At 38.0% G+C, this 26,756-nt stretch overlaps 1 protein-coding gene and 1 pseudogene across 3 annotated transcripts; one reads left to right on the top strand and one right to left on the bottom strand.

Moving 5' to 3' along the window:
* Positions 1–256: 256 nt before the first annotated feature.
* On the bottom strand, positions 257–24,899 carry LOC111346062 (D-2-hydroxyglutarate dehydrogenase, mitochondrial). Of its 2 annotated transcripts, none has more exons than XM_022953356.2 (17): positions 24,471–24,896; positions 23,410–23,516; positions 15,997–16,074; positions 15,806–15,846; positions 15,167–15,247; positions 14,858–14,957; positions 12,436–12,529; positions 12,045–12,102; positions 11,248–11,336; positions 10,882–10,975; positions 10,561–10,691; positions 9,655–9,732; positions 9,476–9,544; positions 8,650–8,758; positions 8,021–8,104; positions 3,697–3,824; positions 257–519 (listed from the first exon to the last, which is right to left on the bottom strand). In XM_022953356.2, exons 1-17 carry the CDS (start codon positions 24,609–24,611, stop codon positions 484–486), a joined length of 1,518 nt encoding a protein of 505 aa, XP_022809091.1. In that variant the 5' UTR covers positions 24,612–24,896; the 3' UTR covers positions 257–483. The 2 variants fall into 2 exon arrangements, 1 of the variants encoding a protein (XP_022809091.1); XR_015998496.1 differs by having other exon boundaries at positions 438–519; positions 3,697–6,498; positions 24,471–24,899.
* LOC148735138 (uncharacterized) lies at positions 15,835–19,389 on the top strand (annotated as a pseudogene). Its single transcript, XR_015998497.1, has 2 exons — positions 15,835–16,700; positions 18,561–19,389. The product of XR_015998497.1 is annotated as an uncharacterized LOC148735138 (transcript).
* Positions 24,900–26,756: the final 1,857 nt, after the last annotated feature.

The following is a 26,756-nucleotide window of genomic DNA, read 5'->3' as shown; positions in this document are numbered from 1 at the left end:
TTGTTTGCGTTGCATATTTTAATTGCTGCAGTATTTTTTGTTTGCCTTACATTTTTTTGTTGCGGTACTTTTTTTTTTTGCATTTTGATTTTTTTTATTTGCTGCAGTATATTTTTTATTTGCGTTGAGCCTTCTGGGCCACCGTAGCTTAATCTATAAAATTCAGTAAAATATCATGTAAACACTTCCTTCAAAAAAGCTTCTAAATTATAACAGATGTTTCCTTTGAATTTTTTGCGAGATAGTACATGTATCATTTCAATCAATCAATCAATCAAAGTTTATTGTCTAACGTGAGGCATGGTTGCCCAATTGCCCGAGCCAGAGGCTCATGTATAAAACGGTAGACTATAAATTAACTTAAAGATCTTCTTTTTATATTTAAAACAAACCCATTCACAGTTAGCTGAGAAGGTCATTGGTTTGTGTCCGCCAAGTTGAAGCTAGTTTGCATTTATTTATCACAAGCCAATTTTATTGCTGTCACCGAGGAAGAACTTTGTAAGGATTCAGAATTCCCTGTGAAGTTGAAAAAAATATAACATCTGTCAACACCTAACAAGAAAAAGAAACAACCAAACCTGCTAGCATTAGAAACAAACAAACAAACAAATAAACAATAGGATTTGAAAAAAGGTTCAAGGACCTTCAAGCCTTGACGATCGTGGAATGGATAAGAAAAACTCAGAGATTCTAAAACTTTAGGATGACTGAGGATGAATCCTAGAAATTGGAGTTGGAATCCTTTGTCAATCTCATGATCAGATCAAGTGCTGATGGGAGTTGACAGCTTTGGAATTTTTAGTGCGGATGCAACAGATAAATTAAAATTTTGTCCTTTGATTTTGTTGGGACAATTCTAGTTTTATTCGCTAGTGCGGAAAAGCCCTCTGTTAGAATCATTAACTATTACGACTGGAGAGGTGTGCAAATCACTATACTCACTTACTTATTAGCCAATGAATAAAGGCTGATAGTTTCTAAAGAAACTCTTTGGGGCTGCGTCGGTGGGGGTAACAAAATAATTTGAATATATCAACAAAGTTGAAATGCTAAATTGTTACGATTATAAAAGCTGATGTTTCAAGCGTTAGCCCTTCGTCGGAGCGAATAGAGGAATTGTTGGTTGTGTGTGCTTTTAAAGGCAGAAAATGGAGCTACGTTATTGGTGGAAACATGGCAGCGAGAAAAACACAAATAAATTAGTGGAATGAAAAGCGTTAGTTAATACCTGTGGGATTTAGACTGCCAGTTCGGAAGATGAGCTTTTGTTCAAGAGTTTTATGGCTTTCCGTGCTACCTAAGTGCAAGGAAAGATCGCAGATTGCCATATGTTGCTTAGAATGATTAGGTAAATTAAAATGCCTAGTGACTGCTTTTGATGTGTCCTTGTCATTCCTCTCCACGTCGTGAAGGTGTTCTCGGAATCGGTCACCCACAGGTGGCCCAAGTTCTGTCGCAAAATTGATGTTCGACAAAACCTACAAAAGGATTGGCATAGCTAGGTCCCAATTTGATGCCCATGGCTACACCATTGGCTTCTAATTTTTCAGAGTTTAATTTCTTTGGCCAAAAAAGCTTCTTTTCACCATGGATATTACGTCTCTTTACACTGTCATTCCTAATGGCGAAGGTCTTCTGGCCCTTAAACATTTTTTTTGATCAACGTACTGTTAAGGAACCTAAATCTGAAACACTACTACGCTTAGCTGAACTAGTTAACACACTCAATTGTTTTTCATTCGGGGACAACTTTTTCCAACAAACTACTGGTGTAGCCATGGGCACCAAAATGGGACCTAGCCATGCCAATCTTGATGTAAGTTTTGTCGAACATCAATTTTTCAGCCAATACAACGGCTCCAAACCTGAACTCTACGGTCGCTACATCGACGCCACCTCCTCTACCAGAGAGGAGCTGACTCAATTCATAACCACAGTCAATTCTTTTCACCCGGCTCTGAAATATACCTGGGAAATTTCTGACAATTCTTTATCTTTTTTAAGACATCAAAGTTTCAATTGAAGACAACGGTTTATGCACTAGTGTGTATTACAAACCTACAGACTCGCATAATTACTTGTTGTATTTGTCTTCGCATCCATCTCACCTTAAGAATTCCATTCCTTTTTCTCACTTTCTAAGACTTTGTCGTTTATGTAGTGATGACTCTGATTTCCACCATAAATCGGAGTCAATGTGCCAGTTTTTCGATAAACGTGGTTACCATGATTCTGTTGTTCAAGCGGGTTACCACAGCGCCCAACTTATTGATCGACATTCAGGACTACAAACGTCACAAAAGGAAGATTCCGACCGCATTCCATTCACTCTCACGTTTCACCCTCACAACCACTCAGTTAAATCCATCATTCTTAAAAACTTTAAATTACTTAAAAACAATCCAGAGACAAGCACTATCTTTTCACAGCCTTCGCTCATTTCATTCAAATGTGACAAAAACATAGGCAATTTTTTGGTCAGAAGTTCTTTTCAGACTAATGACCAACCAGGCACTTTTAAATGTGCTCATGCACGATGCAAAACATGTCCTTTCATTCACAACACTGAGAAAATATCGGGACCCAAACGATCCATTAAGATCACCGATCACTTCACGTGCAACTCTGCCATTGTAATCTATTGCATAACTTGCACTTATTGCAAAATGATTTACATCTGCGAAACAGGAAGAAGACTAGGTGACCCACAGGTGGCTCAAGCTCTGTCACAGGCTCTTTCACAGTGAATAATTAAAGAGTTTGTATAGTGGTTTAGTTGAACTTGCTTTTGAGCTCCATAAATGTAAAGTTGTGTGAAATAATCAAAGAAATAAAGTCTTACCTTCATAGAGAGTAGTCTTTGTTGTTCTCCTCGCGATTTGAGGCTGTTTTGATGTGTTTTAGCTTGATGCCCTAAATTACTGTGCATAAAATACGGGTTTTATGCACGGTAATTTAGGGCATCAAGCTAAAACACATCAAAATGGCCTCAAATTGCTAGGAGAACAACAAAGACTACTCTCTATGAAGGTAAGACTTTATTTCTTTGATTATTTCACACAACTTTACATTTACGGAGCTCAAAAGCAAGTCCAACTCAAGCACTATACAAACTCTTTTAATTATTCACTGTGAAAGAGCCTGCGACGGAACTTGGGCCACCTGTGGGTGACCGATTCCGAGAACACCTTCGCGACGTGGAGAGGAATGACAAGGACACATCAAAACCAGTCGCTAGACATTTTAATTTACCTAATCATTCTAAGCAACATATGGCAATCTGCGGTCTTTCCTTGCACTTAGGTAGCACGGAAAGCCATAAAACTCTTGAACAAAAGCTCATCTTTTAAACTGGCAGTCTAAATCCCACAGGTATTAACGAACACTTTTCATTCCACTAATTTATTCGTGTTTTTCTCGTTGCCATGTTCCCACCAATAACGTAGCTCCATTTTCTGCCTTTAAAAGCACACACAACCCACAATTCCTCTATTCGCTCCAACGAAGGGCTAACGCTCGAAACATCAGCTTTTATAATCGTAACGGTGGCCAATGTACCATTTCAACTTTGTTGATATATTCAAATTATATACTTATTAACCAGGTTTGTATTGTAATAAGACTTGAGATACTTTCCCAGTGCCTTGCTATAGAACCTAATGTAGTTAAAACCTAGTAATTTAAACCAGTTACCTTAGGATCCAGATGTTGTTTGATGTTTTTCATTAGATCCACTGATGTTGATGATTTTGAATAATGTATGTAATTGGCTTTCTTGAATCCTAGGCCGTGCTCCGCGCTGATGCTCCCGCCATGTTTTGCTAAAAAGTAATGGCTACAGTTACAACTGTTACCAAAGTAATTTCCAAACCATTGATAAAATTCTGTTCACGTTGCCTAGATCGAGTCAAGCATTTTCAGCAGAAGTATGCTTTCCTGTAATTACAGAAATCTGTTATCTCTCGAGGGTCCTTTTGAAATGTTGGCATTTCTTCGGTTTTGCAGTTTGTGTTTCACAATAGTTTTTCTTTAGTTTAGTGGTATGTTTTTCTCTTTGGGATAACAAAATTTGCTTTTGCTTTGATTAATTTCCTTGTCTGCATCCATGACTGCAAGTCATTGGTAATAATATTTATATCTTAAAGCCTCTCTTGCGAATCCACTGAAAAGTGTAAATTGCAAAACTCGAAACCGTCCAAACCCTGGGTCCAGATGGGAAAATCGGAACCGCTGAAGCGCGCAGCATTAGCCAATCAGATTCGAGGATTTAGGAGTCGGACCGCTTGGGAGTAAAGACAGTTATCTTGAAAATATCATACTTACCTTACGCTAGGCAATAAGTTATTTGTAATTGTTAAGAAGGTCACAACATAACTTTATTCGTTTGCTACTCCCTTAACTTTTAACCAATGCGCCGTAAGCGACAATCGACATCTGTTTACCTTGGCTTTTTAATTTTTTTATTGTCAAGTTGGTTACAAATAGACACAACATAATTTTAATTCGTATGTTACTCGCTTGACTATTTACCAACGTGCCGTATGCGACAATTGACATCTGTTTACCTGCGGTTTTTTATGTTATTTTCAAGGTCAAAAACAGACACAACAGAGCTTTATTTGTATATTACCCGCATGACTTTTCTTAAAAACATGTATTGTTAAAAGACATAATTGAAATATTGCAAGCATTTTCATTAAGTGTGCTTTTAAGTGTTAAGAAAATGAATGGAAATAAATATATAAGCAAAAGCCATTCAGTTAAATAAAATAAGCAGTTGACAGTTTTCTATTTCAATGGCGGTCTTACTTTGCAAGTACAGTAATTGTCATCTTTTCCTGAGAGAAAACAGTTTATCTTTCTTAAATTTTAATATGGCACCTTCAACACCTCTTTCTTTAAGGTGACCTTAAGGGTAAACAATTCGTGCTTTTCATCTTCCGCACTGAATCTATAAGCAACTGACTTGTGTGAATAACACCTAGTCTTTTTGGGGGTTGGTACTTGTGTATGCCCCTTCTTCCTCGAATTCTCTGTTTATTCTGCTGTTATGTAACAACCTTGCAAGGTTATTTTCTCTTAACCCATTAATGGCCGCAGCTTTTGTGGAAAACTGTGTTTTGAAGCTAGTTGAGCAGATTTCGGGTCACTGTTGTGGTTTTAAAAGCTCAAACTTACCAAAAACCCCTTGACAGCTCGTGCACTCGACGGCCTTTCCATCCAAATGCAAAATGGCGGCCTGAAAATCTCGGGCACGCGCAGAGAGCAAAATTTTGACCTAGTTTTTGGGTTGAAAAGTCATGCCCCACTTACGACTTCTACTTTTCTCTCTTTCTCCTGCCCTTTTTTCCCCCTCTCCTTGCCTGAAGTTTCTCCTCACTTGCTGGAAATTGAGTAGGCTTCATTTTGGTGTTGAGATTTTTCAGAAACTACTCATTATTTTCAAAGCACATGCTCGGAAAGGTAGGTGGGTAGTGAAACACGATTTTTGTGCAGATTTTCAGGTCAAAGTGACACAGTTTTTTGGCTATTTCTCCAATCTCCTTCACTCAATTGCACTCATTCTGGTATCGTCTGTAAGATATTTTCAACCTGTTCAAGTAGGTGCTCAAATTCGTGCTCCAGGGTTAAAAGTGATGACGTCACAAGGCATAGAAAGGGTGTGGGTCCCCATGGGCGCATACGGGCGCACTGGACGTCAATGGGTTAAGATATCTTTCCAAGTATGTTTCTAGTTCAGCCAATAAGTTTTATAATTTCTATATTACCAATCTTGTTTCTGATTTGGTCGATCGAAACCGCAAAAGTATGAAATTTTAGGTAGAAGGTTATTTTGTAAAGCGTAAGCAACTCGAAGGCGCATACTTAGCATGCAGGAACTGTTGCACGTAACTTAACGTGATTTTCTGGTTGAGATGGAACGATGACGATGCAAGAAATTTGAAAGCCTAGTAGTGTCACCTTTAGTGTTGCCTTTCTAAGCTGGTGAACAGCATTTTCAATCAGAATAGAATTGAATTGAGTAGAGTTGAGAGTTGAGATCTGAGCTAGTACCGTCAGCAGTAACTTGTAATAAGAAATCAGAACAAGAAATGAAGAAGTATTTCCTGAGTATGAAGATTTATTATCCGTCTACACCTAGACGAGTACGAATAACATCATAGACGAGTACGAATAACACCATAGACGAGTAAAAATATCATGTGGTATTTGTACTCGTCTATTGTAGTACCAGCTAAACTGCTTTTCTCGCATCGTGCAAGCAAAGAATTGGATTGTAGTTATGGAAAAAAAAGTGGCGGACAATTTCAATTATATTTCCGACGACGAATAGTCAGAATGGCTGGCAAATATAGATCCATGTTCATTTGATGAATCGAATGAAGAAAAACAGCTTGATGACCAGAAAATTTCTTCACTAAATGAAGAAAATAGAAACAGCAACACAACAACGCGCCAATTCCGTTCCGCTTTGCATCCTTCTGTCACGCACTCCTGTAAATAAATATCCGTGAAATTCGCCCGCAGAAACAACAGTTTGGGATGTTGGATAATAAATAACTTATTAGACGTTTTGTTGTGTAGTATCGCTGAGTATTTTTACTCGTTATCTGTATTTTGACTCGCCCTACGTCAAAATACGACACAACTCGCAAAAATACTCAGCGATACTACACAACAAAATGTCTAATAAGATATATGTATTTCACTATGAAAATGAAAAAGTATATCACTACGTATAAGAATCTTAATGGAATTGCTCCACCATATCTCGGATCACTACTGGAAGAACGAAAAATGGCGTACAACCTCAGAGGTACCCTAAAATTGAATCTACCAAGAGTTACTACAAGCTCCTATAATAATAATAATAATAATAATAATAATAATAATAATAATAATAATAATAATAACTTTATTTCAGTGTCAAACTTCTAGCTAGCCTGTAATAGGCTTGCTAATCGGATTACATTCCATTAGTAAGCCTGTAATAGGCTTACTAATGGATTACAATCGTTCGGATATGCTGCTCCTCAAGCATGGAATACACTGCCTGATAACAAAAGAACGTCTTAATCTCTCACTGTTTTTAAGCGCGCTATTCGTAATATTACTGCGTAGACGAGACTAAGGATAATGATATATATGCGTGTGCATAGTAATTTTTAGTATAATTTCAGAGCTGAGCAAAGAGTTTCCAGCAATCTGATGGGTCGAGCGGTTCCTTATATGACGCTATATAAACCGCTCCAGGCAGTTTATATAAAATGTTAAAATAACTGCTAATAAATGTTACTAAAATGTTATGATTTTAGAAATTTCTCTATTGTTCAGCTTTGAAATTTTACTAAAACAATTATTCGCCACAGGGTTGGTGAATATTGTCGAATAATCCCCTCGACTTCGTCTCAGGGGTTATTCGACGATATTCACCTCGCCTTCGGTGAATAATTGTTAAATATTCCTTTTTTTTTAAACAATTCTGCTGTATTTCTTAAATTTTAATCATACTCGGAGATACTAGCTCTCTCGAGCTATTCTAAATCCGAGTTTAAATAGTTTGTATGTATGTGTGTGTGTGCGTGTGTGTGTGTGCGTATGCGCGTGTGTGTATGTGTGCGTGTGCGTGTGCGTGTGTGTGTGTGTGTGTGTGTGTATGTGTATGTGTAGTGTTAGATAAACCGTCTAACAGTATTACGCGACAATCAACTCCTGTTTACTGGAGTTTTGATCGTTTGAGTTTTGATGGGTACAAATCTACATGCGGGTTGGGAATGAACCAATTCACACTGATTACGAATTGACTGAGTACGAAACGAGTGCATACCAAACAAACAATTTAGCGCTTCACATTGTTGTCATGGAAACGACAACGTTATCCATCTTCCCTTTTCTGCATGAGTTTCTACTGCTGAGTAGTTTATGGCCAATCTGGGCAACGCCACGGAAAAGTAGAAAAGGAAATAATTGGTTGAAAAGTGCTGACGATTTTACAGTGGTTAAGGAAGAAACAAACCTGTCCACTGATAAACATAAGGCTCAATGGAATTTAACACTTGTTCACTGAACTCTGGTGTTGTGAGATTCAAATGTAAGTTACCTGTGAATAAGAAAAGAGACATTAAAAGATGGAGACTTAATGCTATCTTTTTCTTTGGCAAAAAACAAAAAAATTCTGTATCGTTCATGGCTGAGACTGATAGATCCTGTCCATAAAGCCATAATTTGTTAAGAAATGACTAACATTTTGGCACAGTTATTTTTAGTCAAGGCTGTAAAAATGTAGATCACAATAAAGTCCTAATATTCTACTTCAGCAACTTGAACCAACAAAGCATGATGACATGATGCCAACATCGTATACCCAGATTTACCGAAATCAAAAATTTTAATGCAATCACACCTCGACAGAAACTAAACAAAAGTTTTCTTCGCTTTTGGGAAGGGAGATCGATTTGATCAGGGGTGGGGCATCAACTTTTGTTGTTGGGGGGTACTGCTGAGTTGATGATGTGGTGGCATAAGAAAATGATCTCTCAGGTTTCATGCCATAGAAACTTTGATTAACTCTGACAGCCATGCAAGTCATTCTTTTATACAGACTTCAACATAACGTTTTTAAAGCAAAAGGGTAGTAACACTCACAATCTCCAAGGTGGCCATATCCAACACAATTAGTCACCAGGTCACCAAGTCTTTCTCTCATATGTGACACAAGCTCATACATTTTTGGCAGAGGGATTGACAAGTCATACTATAGCAACAGAAAACATATCCATCTCATATAAGCTATACATAGTAGTACTTGAAAAGTGTCGCCATTTTTAGTTTGTATCATAACACAGAAAAACCAAACAATTAAGAACATCCAAACAGAATGTGCTCGGCTGAATAATGTGAATTTCATAGGGTGCCAATGTATGAACTGTATTTAACTTTATATGTTCTTATTTATATTCACTTTTGGGCTAGTTCATATTTATAAAAATTCATATCTAACATATTATATAATCAGATCTACACAGTCATATATATTTATATTTTTTTCCTTAAATTTAGATGTTCTTAAGTTTCTCTTATTAATACTTGTATATGGTTAATTCTTGTATTGCTTTGTTTGTCGAGCGTTTTAACATGAGCCTCTGGCTCGGAAGATTGCGCAAGCACTTTCCACGTTTTCGACATAAAATAAATCATTACATTACATTACAAAGATAAACAGCAAGGTGTGGCAAAATTCATGTCACTGATTTGTGATTGGTTTTCCTGAAGTTTTAGATTGGCTGATAGGTAAGGCAACTTTTTGGACCAAATCACAAAAGTCAGAGTCACCATCTAAAGGGTAATGCAATCCCAGATAACTTTCCAAGCTTAATGGGCAAAATTACTTTACTGCAACTCAATCCATTGATTCAAATAACATTAACAGATGTTTCCACAAATATGTAAGATTTAGTATATTTTAGCTTACCTTGTAAGTTGTTCCAGAATGTGTCAGGCCCTCTGCTATTCTTTCACGTATATCCCACACGTCTTTTAACTAAGTTGGGAAAGACATATTAATTTATTTCGGGCAGATGTAACTAAAATATCATATGAAAAGTATCTTCAAACGTAAGAATAATTCAACAAATCAAAAGAGAAACATACCTTTGACAAATCTGTTGCCAGAATTCCATCCCTTGCAATTTTTTCAAACATAAGTTTTTCCAGAAAAAAACTAAGTTTCTATAAAATATAAATAATTTGTGATAAAATATAATTATTGGACAAGCCAAGTCAAAATATTTGACTTCACTGATGGTTGAAATTATTTTTGCTAAACTACCGTCAGATGACCACAATAATTCATTCTGGTTTAGCAGTTTGAATTATAATCAAAAGAGAGAGAGAAGTAAGGACAACCTAAATTATGACAGAAAGGTGCAAATCCTCTCTGGGGATGGTCATAGACTGTGATACCAGTTCAGCCATTAATGTGAATACTCTTAGACTAATAAGGCCCAGAGGGACAAATTGATTTTCAGGGCTTTAGGAAGGAACTCGATTGAGGGAAGGGAAGGGGCAGAGCATTTTTCAGAAACATTACACTTCAGAAAGGGTGCCGGGTTCTTAGGGAGTGGGAATTATTATTAAGCTTGTTTGCAGTATTGATGTTTGTGATTTTCACATGCAGAGGAAAAGCCATAACATTTGTAGTGGAGTGCTGTCATCCTTTTATGGAATCTCGAGACAGAACTTATGCCATTGTATCACTGCATAACAGTACCTAGATATCTCACTCCCTTATAGTTTAAATCATGTTTGCTGATGGTTCTGGATCATGTCCACTGAGTCAGCCAGGATTATCCAAGAAGGGGTCTTAAATCAGCATCTTGTTTGAGATTAGGAGCATACCACAACTTTTTACTACCAGTAAATTGCTTTTTTTAAAGGAAGGATCCAAAGCAGCCAGTGACCCACAATAGCTCTATTTTAATATCTCTTCTTTAACATTCTAACTTATGGATGACCTTGAAATTCATTCCAAAGATTGTTAAACATTTAAAGACAAACCTCTTCATCATGGGAGTTGTTTGAGCCTGAAGTCTCAATCAACACATAAAATGGCTGCTTACTGATGGGATTATGAAGACCAAGCTTTGTTTCCACAAGATTCATGCAAAAATCATCAAGAAATTCGACGGCTGAAAAAAGAAAAAAAAAACATTCATTCTTACTGTGAGACTCAAAAGGCCATGAACATTTTGATTTTGATTTTGATTTTGATTTTGATAGTTGGGTCTCCAAAGAACAAATCACAATACAGTGCAAGATACCCAAGCAAATCTCAAATTGGGGATTTAAGTAGCATATCCGAAACACCAAGAAATTTACCTGACAGAATTTCCCCCAACATACTCCTTGCCAGTTTGTACACACTAAGAACATCAGAGAAGGTGGTGCAACCAAGAAAAGTGACATTGACAGCCTTCAAAGGAAGATCAATTAAAAAATCATTGGAACAAATGCAAGAAAAGGAGTAGGAAATGTGAGGTAATTAGGGAAAAGGAAAGGTGAATGCCTATTTTTCAGGTTATTAAATATCGTACACCTGCCTAGGTTAAAAGGCATAAGAATTATCAATTGAAATAACCTCTTTTCTTAGAAGTTTCATTTATGACATGAAATATTTTATCACATAAATTATTGATAAGCTACTTAATTACTGTAATTATTTAAATCTATTAAGTGTTCACCAACCTTGGGTCTGGGTGGTGTCAGGATTGAAGCAGTTGTTATTATACCCAGGTGGCCTTCTGATCCAATGAACAGCTGTTTTAGGTCATACCCTGAAAATGAGGATTTTTCTTTATATGTGAAACTTTTTTTAGCAAGTACCTTGTAATATCCTCTCCGTATAGTTACATCTGCATGTAGCACTGTTGTAACCAAAGGAAGCAATCTATACTGTCCTGTCTGTTTCTTTAACCATTATAGAAATATACACAAAAGGAAGCTTAAAGCTTGGTGAGTCTGACTTTAAAAGATAACAGTTGTGGAAAAAAACTGTTAGTGCAGGAAATTGTAAGTGAACAACAAAATTGAAATTACTGATTATGATTTTTTTTTACACTTCTTAGAATTTCAATTTGTACTCTGTAAAAGTATACCTAAGACTCAATATACTAGTAACATTTCACTTTTTAAAACAACTTACTAGATACTAACAACAACAAACATATGAAACATATGTATGACGTTACTAGATACTATATATACGTTACTAGATACTACAAGCACCCTGATTGGTCAAAAAATCTTTATTGTACTAGTAAAGCCAAACAGTTTACAGCTATAACAACCCACTTGAGAAGTTTGGAGAACATTGAAAAAGGATCAGCACCACTTGTCTCTGGCTTGAAATTTACAATCTTTTCTCATGTTCATTCTCCTTACATCCCCCATGGATTATTACACTGGTAAACCAATAAAAAGTGAGTTCTATTGCCTATAAATAATCTACAGTAAGTATTTGCAAACTCACTGTGTCGACAAACCTGTATTGTCTTTTAACATTGACGAAAGACAGTCAAGTATTGTGCCATCTGGAAGAACCTGAACATCCCAAAATAATTCCACATTATTTCATTGTTTATTGTTCAATAACAGAAATACTAGATAAGAAGTACAGTATAACAATGTTCAGCAAAAATAACTATTGTGGGTGATGAATAACTAAGATAATTTGTTGCTCCCTCCATTCTTAATTCTATCTGCCTGCTTGTCTGTTTTCTAGCTTGTCTATTTGCCTGCCTATCTGTCTGTTTATTTGTCCATCTCTCTGTCCATCTGTCTTATCATTCATTGATTCACTCACCCGCTCACAAGCTTGTTCATTCATTCTGCCTTTTTTTAACTCTGGCAATGAATAAATGAAACAGTAATTACCACTTCAAGCCCGAGAACATTGCCATGTAAGGATCCATACCTCAGTCGTCTCAAACCCCCTGCATTTGTTGCAATGTTGCCACCTATATGACAACTGCACAATCAGTGAAAAAGAAAAAGGAAAATAAGAAATCCAAATTAATACTCATGCAAAAGAATACAGAGCATTGTGTCTTTGATACTGATTGAGTAAGTTATGATCTGCACTGAGAATGACAACATCAGTTAGGGCTAATTAGGCAGTGCACATCCAGCTTGAATTTACAGAAAAAAAAAATCATACTAGATAACATAGAAAATAATAACCAATTTAGCATGAGAGAAACTAATGTGTGAGCCAGAGCTGTTTTTTTGCGAGCCTCGAGCCTCTTCTTGCGAGCCACTGTTTGTTCTATATCTTTCCATTTTCTCTCCTCATTTTATTCTAACAGTCTTTGGTATTGAAGGCATTTGAAAGCATTTGAAGGTCAAAATCTGAAAAAATATAAAACTAGACACACTCGAGGAGCGTTCACTCAGGCTTCGTAGTCAGCACTTTACTTGAGAATTCACCACGCGTAAAATTAATTCGAAACTACAAAGCCACAGCATTCACACAAAACACGACTACTATTATAATATGAATCACGAGATCTGAATTTTTTTACCGTTAATGACACTGTAACATCATTATGTTCATGTACATTGGTCATATTGCAAAATTTTTCTAGTAGATCACAGTCATCAAGAGTATTCATTATGTCTCCTACTAAGCACTCATAACTCCATGTAAAAAGAGCAAACCAACTTTCACGATCGCTTGCACAATAATAATAGTGATTATGTACAAAATATCAAATCGTACTTTACTAGTATTGAACCCGATAGAAACCAATTACAGAAGCTGGTATTTAACGGAAGAGCTTAGCTTAGATATTTAACTTTGTTATTCATGTTGCTTCTGTCAGTATCCCCATCCAATTCGCTGTTGTTAGCACCACCTTCGAGCGAGGTGTTCGTCTCAGCTTCATAGTTTGTTGTTAATAGTTTGTTGTCACAGTTTTGCTAGTATTTTTGTACTTTGAGTGAAAACGCTGGACATCATTTACTGTGGGCCTACCACGAACGGTGTGTGCGTTTGTATGTGAGAAGAACGTATAAGACAGGAATCTTTGCCATGCAACCTTCCCAAAACACAACATTTCAAAAATTGTGTTGTATACAATCAGCGAGCACACGATAGGACAAGTTGTCACACTCTCATCCTCAGTTTCCACGGTTAAACAAGGAACGCCTGGGACCATGACCCCCCTTTTGGCACGTGAAGTAAGAACACATGAAGACAGCATGTAATCAAGACCATAAAAAGGCATTATGTCCAGATTTGGATGTTATTTTCCTGGGGCTCGCAAAAAATGGCTCCGGCTCGTCATAAAAGGCTCAGGCTCACAGGCTCCCATTATAGCAACCCCCATTTAGCACTGGAGTGTTCACTTTATTCATTTATCAAACCCTGTGGTCTTTAACTCTTAGATTCAATCTTTCACTAGCAGTTTTCAATTTAACTACTTTTTTGTGTGTTCTACATTAATTACTCACATTCTGGATTGTGACAAGATGAACATCTTTTGCTAAATATCATACTTCAAGCAACTGTGAGTCAAAAAGTGATGTACAGCAGATGGCCAGATGAAGAAAGGTTTGGTTGTGGCATCAAAATTTGACATGTAAATTAGGAAATTTGATGTACACAGGATATTCTCTTGTATTGATTTGTAGACTCCAGTCATTTTGGACCTTTCTGTGACTTTTTAGAAGCCTCTAAAGTCCATGGAAACTCACAAAGTGAGACCTAAAACAGGTTGCATCTTTTAAAGTTCGTTCAGTCAACTGTTACCTTTTGAAAAAAAAGTTTATTTATAAGAATTGATATTGTCTTATCATCTACCACACTTTCAGCAAAAAAAATTTGAGTTTCCAAGAACATACTGACTCAAACTTTGGCAACCAGTAACCTTTCAGAGGACTTTTTGTGAAACTCGACCAGGCAGCAAGTTTGCATGTCAGAAAATGGAAGATTTTGATTAGAAATAAAATGATCAGTTGACCAGTTGTTACAAAGGAGACTAATATCTAAACTCTGTTTAAAGCCTGTTTATGCTGCATGGAACTGATTGGCTAATGAGAGGGAAATTGATTTTCATATGAGGAGGGGGGGGGGGGGGTTGTTCTCCAATGGGTGCTTTACCAAGATGGCCACCTACTTCAAATCCTGTTGAAAGCACTCATGGTACAGGGAATATGAATCAAATGTGCCTGATGGTTTAAAGATTAGCAATCTATTTAGGCTACTGTTACTTACACTAGTTCCCTTAATATTTTGGTTTAAGACAAGCAGTGTCCACACTGGACCACTGGTACATGGAATATACAATTTGTATACCTTCCTTTTGCTCCCAAGTCCAATGGCATGATAAAACCTTGATCTTCCATTAATTTGTCCAGTGACTCTAAAATACAACCAGCCTGACAGACAAGGATACCTAATGATATGAAGTCAAAATCTATTGAGTTGTGGGTAAAATTATTTGAACTGTTTTATGTTATTGTACTTATGTGGTCCTACTATTGACTAATTCCCTTTCATAAAAAGTAGTTGATCCTTATTTTTGCATGACTAAAATTAAGGCAGGAGCTTGAAGGCAGATGAAAAATATGAGGCATTATAATTATTAAAATATTCAATTTTTACCTGAAACATGGTCAAAGCTCAATACTTGATTCATTAATGATGTGGATAATATAATTTCATCAAACACTGGCACACTGCCACCTAAGGAAATTGTGAGAAATCAAAAGTAAAATTGGAGTCATTAAAATGCATATTAATAACAGTCTCTCTTTCTGGGACTCTTTGTGACTTAAATAAGTACCTGACCATCTTGTTATTCACCCCAGGTAGGGTAGGTTGGGTACAAAGTGGAGACATACTTGCTAGCTTTTTATTAACCCAAAAATTAGAACTTGAGTTTTTTAAGCAAAAAATAATTTGTTCCAAAAAGACATTCTTTATTCCTTAGTGTACATTGCACCCAATAATCTCTGGTGTAAATGCTGAACTACAAAGATACACCAGAACAAACAATAAGTGACATTGGGTCAAATCATGTGAAGTTCCACATTGTATTGTTACCATCACTCTCTTATTCATTTCTATACCATATATAGCTTCTACACCCTAAACGGGGCCGAAGCCATAAAAATTGGGGTAAATTGTTTTAAATACAAAGGCAGTTCTTAAATGTTTTCCTTTAATGTCTTCTTCAAACTTACAATATGCTACTAATACATGTATTATCAGCTTTGCAGGTTGCACAGGGATGTAACTCACCAACTAATCCAGTGTTTCCACCCTGAGGGACTACAGCTAATCTGAGAAAGACCAAGAAAAGGGATTCTCACAATTCATTCAACAACGACATTTTGACCTGATCTCTATTCTTAAACCAAAAACTGAGAAATGGCATACATTAAAACTGGAAAGCTTAAAAAATATTAAGGTTCAAGAGCAGTAGCACTGACCTGCGTGAATTGCAATACGCTAGGATCTGGGAAACTTCCTCTGTAGTTTTTGGTTTCAGTAGTATTTTACTTGTTCCTCTGTGTAAAAAAAAAAAAGAGGCAAATTCTCACCAGTCAAAATCAGGCAACAGTCTTCCCCAGTAACTGTCTTGACTCCCAAATTCAAATCAAAACTAAACTACCAGTAACTGCCAGGGAATGAACTCTGACCCATATTACGAAGAACATATGTTCTGTATTTTAGCTCAAAGACAAGTTTCATTGATTGATTGATTACAGCATGTCCATTGACAGCCAGCAGTTCATAGCATTTTTCCTTTTTATCTCCCCTACATCAAAGTGTCAACTAAATTCCCTACTGTGAGCTCTTATATCAGTTCTTAATAGTTGCTCATACTGTAAGGAGTAAACTTAACAGAATTGAGAGTTTTCCAGAGGTAGGAGTTCTTTGTCCCTCTGAGGCAAATTCCAATGTAAGCAACAGTTGTTACATTCCATTGTTTTTGTTCATGTTTTTGTTCAATCTGTAGCTTTCCCATTTCCCTTCTTCCAAAGTATTGCATATTTCTTTAGTTTTCACTCTGTGTGCTGTATGGAGTGATCTCAAATAAACAAGATTGCTGCCTGCCTCATACATCACAATGGTTGACCTGACAGACTCTGGAACAAAACACCACATGTCTGCCACAGCAGGAACACCATAGGTACACACAAAAGTTTAAAGAGGAAAAATATCATAACAGTGCTTATCCAAAGGATGTTTCAGCTACAGACGATCTAAAAAATCAGGGTAAAATTGAAGAACAGCTCCCCAAAATATCTGTCGTTCGACAGTCAGCTGATGAATGACCAACAGACGGTCAACAGATGGCTGACAGTCGGCCGACAGTCGCCCAACAGTTTTCCCAATTGACACAAAAAACTGTTGGCTGACAATTGGTAAACTGTTAGTCACTTGTCGGTTTTCTGTTGGTAATCTGTTGGTTTACCATTTTGAAATTATCATCGATTAATTTCACAGTTTAATAAGACAAAATTACTCTATCGGACACTTAGAGATTTTTCCTTCAGGTAAGCAACAATTGGGGCTTATTGGAACCCCGATTTTACGATCTTCGATTTCACAATATTCCTGACAACCTATGTTATTTCAAAAGTGACAGTAAAATGTAGAGCAGAATCCCGATTTAACGATATATGATTTAACGATATTCGTTTCTATGGAACAGTGTGTGAAAGGACTCAATGATGACTGTTTCAGTTGTTGCCCTTTGCAATTAATTAAATACATACATTCCTCCAGAAATCTTTTTTGATGTTTTAGGTTTTTTGATGTATGGGAAATTACTTTATAAATGTGATACATTCCTTTATTGGTCAATGACTTTTATAAAGACGATGGCTCCTAAAGGAGCTGTTGTGATTCATCGAGTAGCAAAGCTACTCGTAGAATCAGTTGTCAAACTTTATAGGCAACAGCTTGCCCTCTCTTCTTAGGCAGTCCATGGTAGGAATGTGCTTGCATAAATGCCGTCTCCAACTCCTTCACTGAACCTTGGTGCTTGTCTATTGCTCACTTGTGCTCCTGCTTATCAACGTCTTGTAATTTTGCGGTTGCAACAAAATTACGGATTTTCGTTCTGGGACAACTAGCTAAGCAATATGCATTTGCCATGCTACAGTTGTGCTTCCATACTGTGTCAAGGACTTTCTGGTACCTCTGGTGGATTGTGGCCAGACTGTAGTTTCTGAATCATGTGGATTTTCCGGCACTGTCGCTGTTTTTGTCTGGCTTGCCGCGTCCTTCCAGTACTCGGCTTAGCTCCACCTGCAATTCAGCAATTTTTTTTCTTTGCGGCAACTAGGGATGTTTTTAGGTCTTCGATCACCCCTTCTTTTATCCTGACCATGTGAGCAAGCTCTTGAGCGTCGCTGTTCAGCTCCTTGATCTCGGCATCTTTGTCGTCTATCTCTGAACCGAGTTCACCATTCTGGTCTCTGAGAGCCTGGCTTACCTTACCTAAGCTCTCGTTGCTGTTGCGGAGCCGCTTGTACTTTCTCGCCAGCACCTCGTATTCCTCAGTGGTTGGTCCCTCTTCATCTTCCTCAAGAGGTGGTTCAAGTTGATGGCACGCTTGGTAGTTTTTCTCTTTTTGGCTTCGGACTGGTTACATTCACAGCGATGCTTGTCCAAGCTACAGCTGTTGCAGAGATTAACACACTGCAGCCTTGTGTGGTCGCCCCCACAAACGGTACATTTCAATGTTCGCTGAGACATTTTTGCGGAATCGATCGTAGTTGTATTCAAATGGTAATTGAGTTTAGTTAACATCGTTCTTTTATACTCATGGTAGGATCGAATTTCATAAAGACATGATTGGCTTAATTGAAATTAATTGAATAGTTTTGAATTTCAATAACTGGTTCTTTATTGGTTACCTTTGATCCGATGGAAGTTTTAAAAAGGGTGGGAAATAAAGTCATTTATCTAGTTCCAATAATGGAACATAATGAGTTACTTGCCTTACTTCAAAGTTTTCATTCGATTTTTGCATTCTTTGTAGATTTTGGCTTAATAGTATCTGAGCACATGTGCGACTGTGGTAACACAATGCTGTTGAAAGAAAGGCAAAATGTTTGCAATGGCTTTATCTGGGAATGTCCACTACATAGCTGTAGGAAGAGGCAATCCCTAAGAGCTGGATCGTTCTTTGAAAATTCAAAGATTCCTCTTGGCTAGTGGCTGTACATCACTAAAGATACTAAATAGAAACGTTAAATTAGGAGGATGCAGGAAGACAGTTGAGATCGACAAGTCCATGTTTGGCCACAAACGTAAGTACAACCACAGTCGTGTATCGAAAAGTATGTGGGTGTTCGGGATGGTAGTGAGAGAAAGTGGTTGCGCCCTCACTTTCTGTGTACCTGATCACTCAAGAGAGATGCTGGTTACTCGTCTTGTTGAAGAATTTATCTGACCAGGAACTATCATTATTTCAGACATGTTTCCGCCCTATTTCAACCTGAATAACATCGGATACATTCATTTGATGGTCAATCACTCGGAAGACTTTGTCAATCCTGTTACTGTGGCTCACACCAACACCATTTAGGGATTGTGGAATCAGGTGAAGAAAAAGCTGAAGAGAATGAGCCACACTTTTAGAGATAAATTTCCAGGTTACCTCAATGAATTCAATTGGCAGTGACAGTATCCGGGAAACCGCTTCGAGAACTTGCTACATCACATTGGCGAATTATATCCTGTTAACTAAGTTTGCTTGGTTTGATTGGTGATCTACAAAAAAACAGCTCTTTTAGGAGCCACCAAAAAAATAAAAGTTTTTGACCATTACATTATAGAATAAATGCTTGTTTTACTTTAATAATATACATGAAAAAATTTCTCAGTTCTGATTGGTTAAGATGAATGCAGTTTTCAGTTAATTCAGTGCAGAGGAGAGTGAATTCAGTGCAGAAGAGGATTAACTGAGTGCAAAGAAAGAAACACACCAGACATTCTGATTGATCAGTAATCAAAGAAACTCACAGATAAATAAAGGCTGATAGTTTCGAAAGAAACTGTTTGGGGCTGCATCGGTGGGAGTAACGAAATAATTTGGATATATCAACAAAGTTGAAATGGTAAATTGGCCACCATAATGATTACAAAAGCTGACATTTCGAGCATTAGCCCTTCGTCAGAGCGAATAGAGGAATTGTGGGTTGTGTGTGCTTTTAAAGGCAGAAAATGGAGCTACATTATTGGTGGGAGCATGGCATCGAGAAAAACATGAATAAATTAGTGGAATGAAAAGCGTTCGTTGATCCCTGTGTGATTTAGACTGCCGGTTTGAAAGATGAGCTTTTGTTCAAGACTTTTACAGCTTTCCGTGCCACCTAAGTGCAAGGAAAGACTGCAGATTGCCATATGTTGCTTAGAATGGTTCGGTAAATTAAAATGTCTAGCGACTGGTTTTGATGTGTCCTTGTCATTCCTTTCCAATAAGTGCAAGTTATGCAATAGATTACATTGGCGGAGGTGCATGTGAAGTGATCTTAATGGACCGTTTAGGTCCCGATATTTTATCAGTGTTGTGAATGAAAGGACACGTTTTGCATCGTGCACGAGCGCATTTAAAGGTGCCTGGTTGGTCATTAGTCTGAAAGGAACTTCTGACCAAAAAATTGCCTATGTTTTTGTTGCGTTTGAATGAAATGAGCGGAGGCTGCGGAAAGATAGTGCTTGTCTCTGGATCGTTTTGAAGTAATTTAAAGTTTTTAAGAATGATGGATTTAACTGAGTGGTTGTGAGGGTGAAACGTGAGAGTGAATGGAATGCGGTCGGAATCTTCCTTATGCGACGTTTGTGGTGCTGAATGTTGATCAATGAGTTGAGTGTGGTGGTAACCCGCTTGAACGACGGAAACGGGGTAACCACATTTATCGAAGAACTGGCCCATTGACTCTGATTTGTTGTGGAAATCATAGCCATCACTACATAAATGACGAAGTCTTAGAAACTGAGAAAAAGGAATGGAATTCCTAACGTGAGATGGATGCGAAGACGAATATAACAAGTAATTATGCGAGTCTGTAGGTTTGTAATACACACTAGTGCATAAACCGTTACCTTCAACTGAAACTTTGATGTCTAAAAAGGATAAAGAATTGTCAGAGATTTCCCAAGTATATTTCAGAGCCAGGTGAAAAGAATTGACTGCGGTTATGAATTTAGTGAGCTCCTCTCTGGTAGAGGAGGTAGCGCCGATACAGTCGTCGATGTAGCGACCGTAGAGTTCAGGTTTGGACCCGTTGTATTGGCTGAAAAATTGATGTTCGACAAAACCTACAAAAAGATTGGCATAGCTAGGTCCCATTTTGGTGCCCATGGCTACACCATTGGTTTGTTTGAAGAAGTTGCTTCCGAATGAAAAACAATTGAGTGTGAGCACTAGTTCGGCTAAGCGTAGTAGTGTTTCAGATTTAGGTTCCTTAACGGTACGTTGATAACTCACAGATAGCCAATCAAATGTAAGCCTTGGATGTTGCAACATTTGGATGAAAATTTGCAAGCAAAACAATGGCGGGTGTTTTCAGTAGGTTTTCTTCTGCCACTGCAACAACAATACAGAAGCTGAAAAACAGCTCTACCAATGAAAACACAGGCTGGTGCAATTTTGTGAGTCTTTGAAAAAATTTACTCGTGCTTATTTATTCTCAATCGCACTCAAAATCATGTGATTACCTATACCTATTGCTAAATCTAAGTAACTAGTCTCTTCCAATTTCTGCGGAATGAAATGTGTCAGTCAGATACCACACATCAAGTTCACATAAATGAAGATCAACATGGCCAATAATGAGGTTTGCTATGCATCACTGGGCAATTAGGCCAGACCACAGTTCGCTCTATTAACTATGCCCCGACATAAACAACTTTGAAGTTGTATGACTGTAGGCACCAAACCCATATTTCTATGCTTGTGCAAGGGCAGCCAATTTTGAAGTAAGCTCGAGTCTCCCTTTGTGTAATGAGACACTTTAGTTCTTTAAAGGCAGTTTGTTACTCATTATCCCAGTGAAATACAGTTCCCTTTCTCCTCAACTCCTGTACAGGTTTTGCCACTGACGCCACGTCTGACATGAACTTTGCAGAGTACTGGTTAAGACCCATAAAAGATCATACTTCACTTGTTTCCTTAGGAGGCCTCACATCTCTGATGCCACAATCTTTTCTTCACTCTGATTCACGCCATAATTTGTCAGCTTGTGACCAAAGAAGTCAATTTTTACACTCTGAACTCGCACTTGTCACCATTAACTGTTAACCCCACTTCACTTACCATAATTTCTGGCCAGTTACCCACACAGCTGATTACCTGCACTGGCCAATTATTGCATACGGAGAAAAAAAAGTCAACAGATTATCCACACTGGTGGATAACCCACACCTGAACTATATCTTTAAAGATTTGGATGCAATATCCAAATGTCCACTGATTCTAGAAAATCATGTGACATGAACAAATTAATTCCAACTAAATAATGTCTCATGTAATCAACAAAAATTTACATAATACACTTATTTTATAAACATCCAAGAGGGATATCATCCATCTGATTTATTCACAACCTCTTGCATGAACTTGAATAGCCAGTGGCTTAGACTTAAGGCATTCATGTTAACAAAGCTTTCATTCAACTCTTCCACATCCACATCAATGTCCACACCTTTAAACAGTCCCCTGGCTCAATGGTGCAAATCCTGAGCATTCTTTGGTCTTGACATTGTGGGAAAATCTGTAACACCCATTTGTAAAATCTTGTAAACTGTAGATTTCGGAACAAAATTGATAGCACACTCATTTTTATCTAATGTTTTGGGTACCTGAAACCTGGAACTTGACTAATCCATGTTGCACAAAACAATGAATATGACAAGTTAAGTTGGATAACTCCCAAATGATGCATTCCATCCAAACCATTTTTATCACACAGCTCATGTTTAATTAACAAAACAAAACATCAAGACTCGATTAATAGTAAGCTACTTGTTTAAAGAAGCTACACCAAAAAACTTGTGCTTTATGTTTCATCAGGGTGTCTGGATACCCCATTGAAACATGAAGCACAAGCTTTTGATATAATTATTACATCTTACAATGCAAAAAGACCTTTGTCATGTTCTTCCATGCCACACCAATAAACAATTACATCACCCACAATGTTTGCAACCCCAGCACAGCCCCTTGACACTTCTCTAATGATTTGTTGGTATTTCTCTAGTGCGGATATCACTCCAAACATCAAACGTTTGTAACAAGAAAAAGCCCTTTGGTGTATGGCAAAGGTGGTGACATGGCGGCTTTCTTCACTGAGTAGAATTGAACAGCATTGCCAGTCCACTACTTTGCTTCTTTTGTCCACCACTAAGGTGGTGAAAATGCATAATAAGGTTTTAGCAGATGATCTGGTTTAACAAAAACACCACTGTCTACTCCTCTATGACCAGATTCTTCAGTCACAAGATCAGTCTCACACCCTTCTCTGCATTCGTGTCTACCTTAGCTGAGTCCACAAACCCTCTTTCTACCTTGGCCTAGTCTTCCTCTGCCCCTCTTCGTTTCTCCCAGTATCACTGTTCAAAATAAATCCTTGTCAAAGTTGCTGACAAAATACACCTCAAAGTTCCCAATAAAGTCCTTGAAGAAACTAATGAAATTCTCAACAGAATGTTTACCAAAAATCCTTGAAATCCTCAAAATCTTCTGAATCTTTGAAATCTTTGAAATCTTCATTGCCAAAGTAAAGCCTTTCAATACTCCTGTTAGACAGTCACAACTTACAACACACTTTAATCAATATGAATGCAAACTTAAAGATATGACACTACAATGATGACATCTTTACCTGACCATTTTAAGCCAGTCAACATTGTGAGGTGATATTTCATCTGGATTTGTAACAACTCTTGAAGGAATGAAAGTCTCAAAAGCTCTAACATCTTCGTCTGTTACCTATATACACCAAAGTTAAAAAAAAGGACCATATTACTCAATGAACAACCCTCCCATCAATTAGAAAGGAACACTAAATACAACCAATCACATTTCGAAGCAGGATCTATTCACAAATCACATTCCTCAATTTTCCCTACTTTTCCCACAGGATCAACAAATATTGATACAGACCAAAATCAGCATTCTTTGTTGTGAACCCTGCCTAAATGTATTACCATTTGTAAACAGATTCAGAAGGGGAGTCCCTGAAAAGTAAGTAAGGAGAGCCTGGCTCTTAGAAATAATGTTGGTAAATTAGAGATCTTGCTGTATACTAGGCCATATTTTAAGGGTAAGTTGGGGAACTACCTATATAAACTACATATATAAAAAAGCTTGCAAGAAGCTCTACTCTCTACGTATTCTATGTCGAGCCGGCGTTGACCAAGGTAGCATGTTAAAGGTCTATACAAGCTCTGTTAGATCTGTTATGGAGTATGCCGTACCAGTATAGCAATCCATTCCAGGTTATCTGTCTGACAAAATTGAATCCATACAGAAAAGGGCGCTTAAGATAATTTTCCCATGTGCCGATAGTTACTCAGAAGCCCTCGAGTTAGCACAGGTGGAGACCCTTACGTATAGAAGAGATAAAATATGTAAAGAGTATATGTGCAAAATGAAGGACTTAAACCACCATCTCCATCCTCTTCTACCAACACGCTTAGACGATACCTGTCCCTATAACCTCAGGCACAAATCAGACCAGTTGTATCTTTAGAGAAACCAACCCCCGTGGAGTTGTTCCCCCGTTGGGCTAAACTTCAGAATACCCAGCCACATCATTTCCACGTTATTGAATAAGAATAGCATCTATTGTGTTATGCCTCATTCTTCAAAGCCTCCCGAAATATGTAAATGATGTGGACAGGTATTCTGAAGTTGTTCTTAAACTACTATTATAACAGGTACCTCCGAATATTGTCCTCTTTTGAGCCCTGGATACCTGGTACTAGTGAGTTCAATCTTTTTGGATCCTGTTCCGTAACTGCGTAAGGTGCGTTTGATGTAACACTTTAGGGCTACTGCAGCTCGTTCTTGCAGGTGTCTCATTTTGAAACATTCACTGGATGTTCAAGGACTACTAGCTCAAAGCGACGGCCTCATAGCAACTAACTTGTTCTCTCAGATGGACGGTGGATTGCTTCATCTATTTCGTAGTATTACATCATAGTTACTCCCGTTTAAATTGTGGTGGACATGATACGTATTGTTGGTCGCTGCCTAGAGAAGAGGGATCCGCCGATTACCGATACCAAATGGTCGATACCAGCGATACCGAGGTGGGATCGAAAAATGACGATACTCGCGAAGAGTATCGATTCTTTCGATACTGCACGTGACCTACCCTGCTACTAACCGCTGACAAGAAGCCCAAAACACTCCGGGCTCGAGATCGTGCGTCGCGCACAGATGACGTCACAAAATTTGAGACTCCCCACTTGACTCAAACAAACAAACTACTCCAAGTGCCATTTCTACAAGAGCGTTTAATAATAATAATAATAATAATAATGATAATTTAATAATAATTTAATATTTATATTGCGCAAATTAACATGAAGATATGAACAAATGCGCATCACAACACTTTTCGGGGGACTTTGGCCGGACTGCATCAGCAGTTTACAAACATTCGAAAGAAGCTTTATTTGAAGATGCCCCCTCTCCCCAATTCCCAGTAAACAGGCCAGACCACATCACAGTAATCTTGTGAGTGGGTTCTTTAACGTCCCCTGCCTAACCAAATTAACTAACTAATAGATGCAGGAGACGGGACCTACAGTTTATTCGTCCTTATCCGAGAAGACTAGAATGTCTATCCACTTCTTGATATTATAGAAGGTAGCACATTCTCCTCAGTTATTTTAAGACCTTGAGTGTTGTTCCGGCCGGGGCTCGAACCATCGACCTCGACCTCCCGCACAACAATCCAGCGCTCTAACCAATTGAGCATCCCTGGCGGCGACCAACAATACGTATATGAACTTCATATATTCATTGTATCTGATTTATCATCACGGGTTTATTACGAATCAACTTAACGGCCTGCTCCCAGTTGGCTTGTTAGCTCAATTGGTAGAGCGCTGCACTAGTATCGCAGAGGTCAGTGGTTCGAATCCCGTGCAGGCCTGACTTTTTTCAGGTCTGATTTTCGCTATTGCATAAATAGCGCTCTCTACTACGAGGATCGTGCATCATACGCAACACGTATCATGTCCACCACAATTTAAACGGGAGTAACTATGGTGTAATACTACGAAATAGATGAAGCAATCCACCGTCCATCTGAGAGAACAAGTTAGTTGCTATGAGGCCGTCGCTTTGAGCTAGTAGTCCTTGAACATCCAGTGAATGTTTCAAAATGAGACACCTGCAAGAACGAGCTGCAGTAGCCCTAAAGTGTTACATCAAACGCACTTCACGCAGTTACGGAACAGGATCCAAAAAGATTGAACTCACTAGTACCAGGTATCCAGGGCTCAAAAGAGGACAATATTCGGAGGTACCTGTTATGATAGTAGTTTATTAAACTCTCTTGCAGCAACTTACTGAATTAACGAGTTATGATACAATGAAAACTTAACGATGTCGTTTACGAGCTCTACGCTTCGTTCTTTGACCGTTTTAACCCAAGAGGACGGCGTTCCTTACTCGAAATTTGAACGAGAACCAAAGGACTACACTGTAGATCAGTTGAAACGATGGTTAAAGTGCAGATGTTTGAGATTAAGCGAAAAACGTGATGAATTTGTAAAACGTGTGACCGAATGCATAAAGACTGGAAATCATCACACACTCGATCCAAGTATAGATGAGGGGAAATGGTTTGCGGCGAAGGCCATAAAGAAAGTTGTGAACTTCAGAAAAGTTGCAATTTGGTTTCGTTTCCAGAGATTCCGTCAATGGGCTGGCGTGTGTTTTCTTTTCGCAACATACCCGAACTTTTAACTATGGACGCATACATTACTATGCCTTGAAATCCATCCAGAATGTCAATGTTACGGAAGAAAACGACGAAGGACTTGGACCTATGACGGAAAAACCATTAAAAAATGGACGAAAGTACGTAAATTAGGGATTTTTCCACGACGTAATGGACACGTTGACTGCCTACTATTATTTAATAAGAGCTCACGTTTGGCCATCGATGAAAACGGAGCTTTCGCACGGTGTTATTGCTTGCCAGTCCCTAGT

The sequence above is a fragment of the Stylophora pistillata genome, chromosome 3 (genome assembly GCF_964205215.1).
Source record: "Stylophora pistillata chromosome 3, jaStyPist1.2, whole genome shotgun sequence".
NCBI classification, from domain to species: domain Eukaryota; kingdom Metazoa; phylum Cnidaria; class Anthozoa; order Scleractinia; family Pocilloporidae; genus Stylophora; species Stylophora pistillata.
The sequence above is the reverse complement of the archived record's forward strand: the minus strand, read 5'-3'. Positions and strand labels throughout refer to the sequence as shown.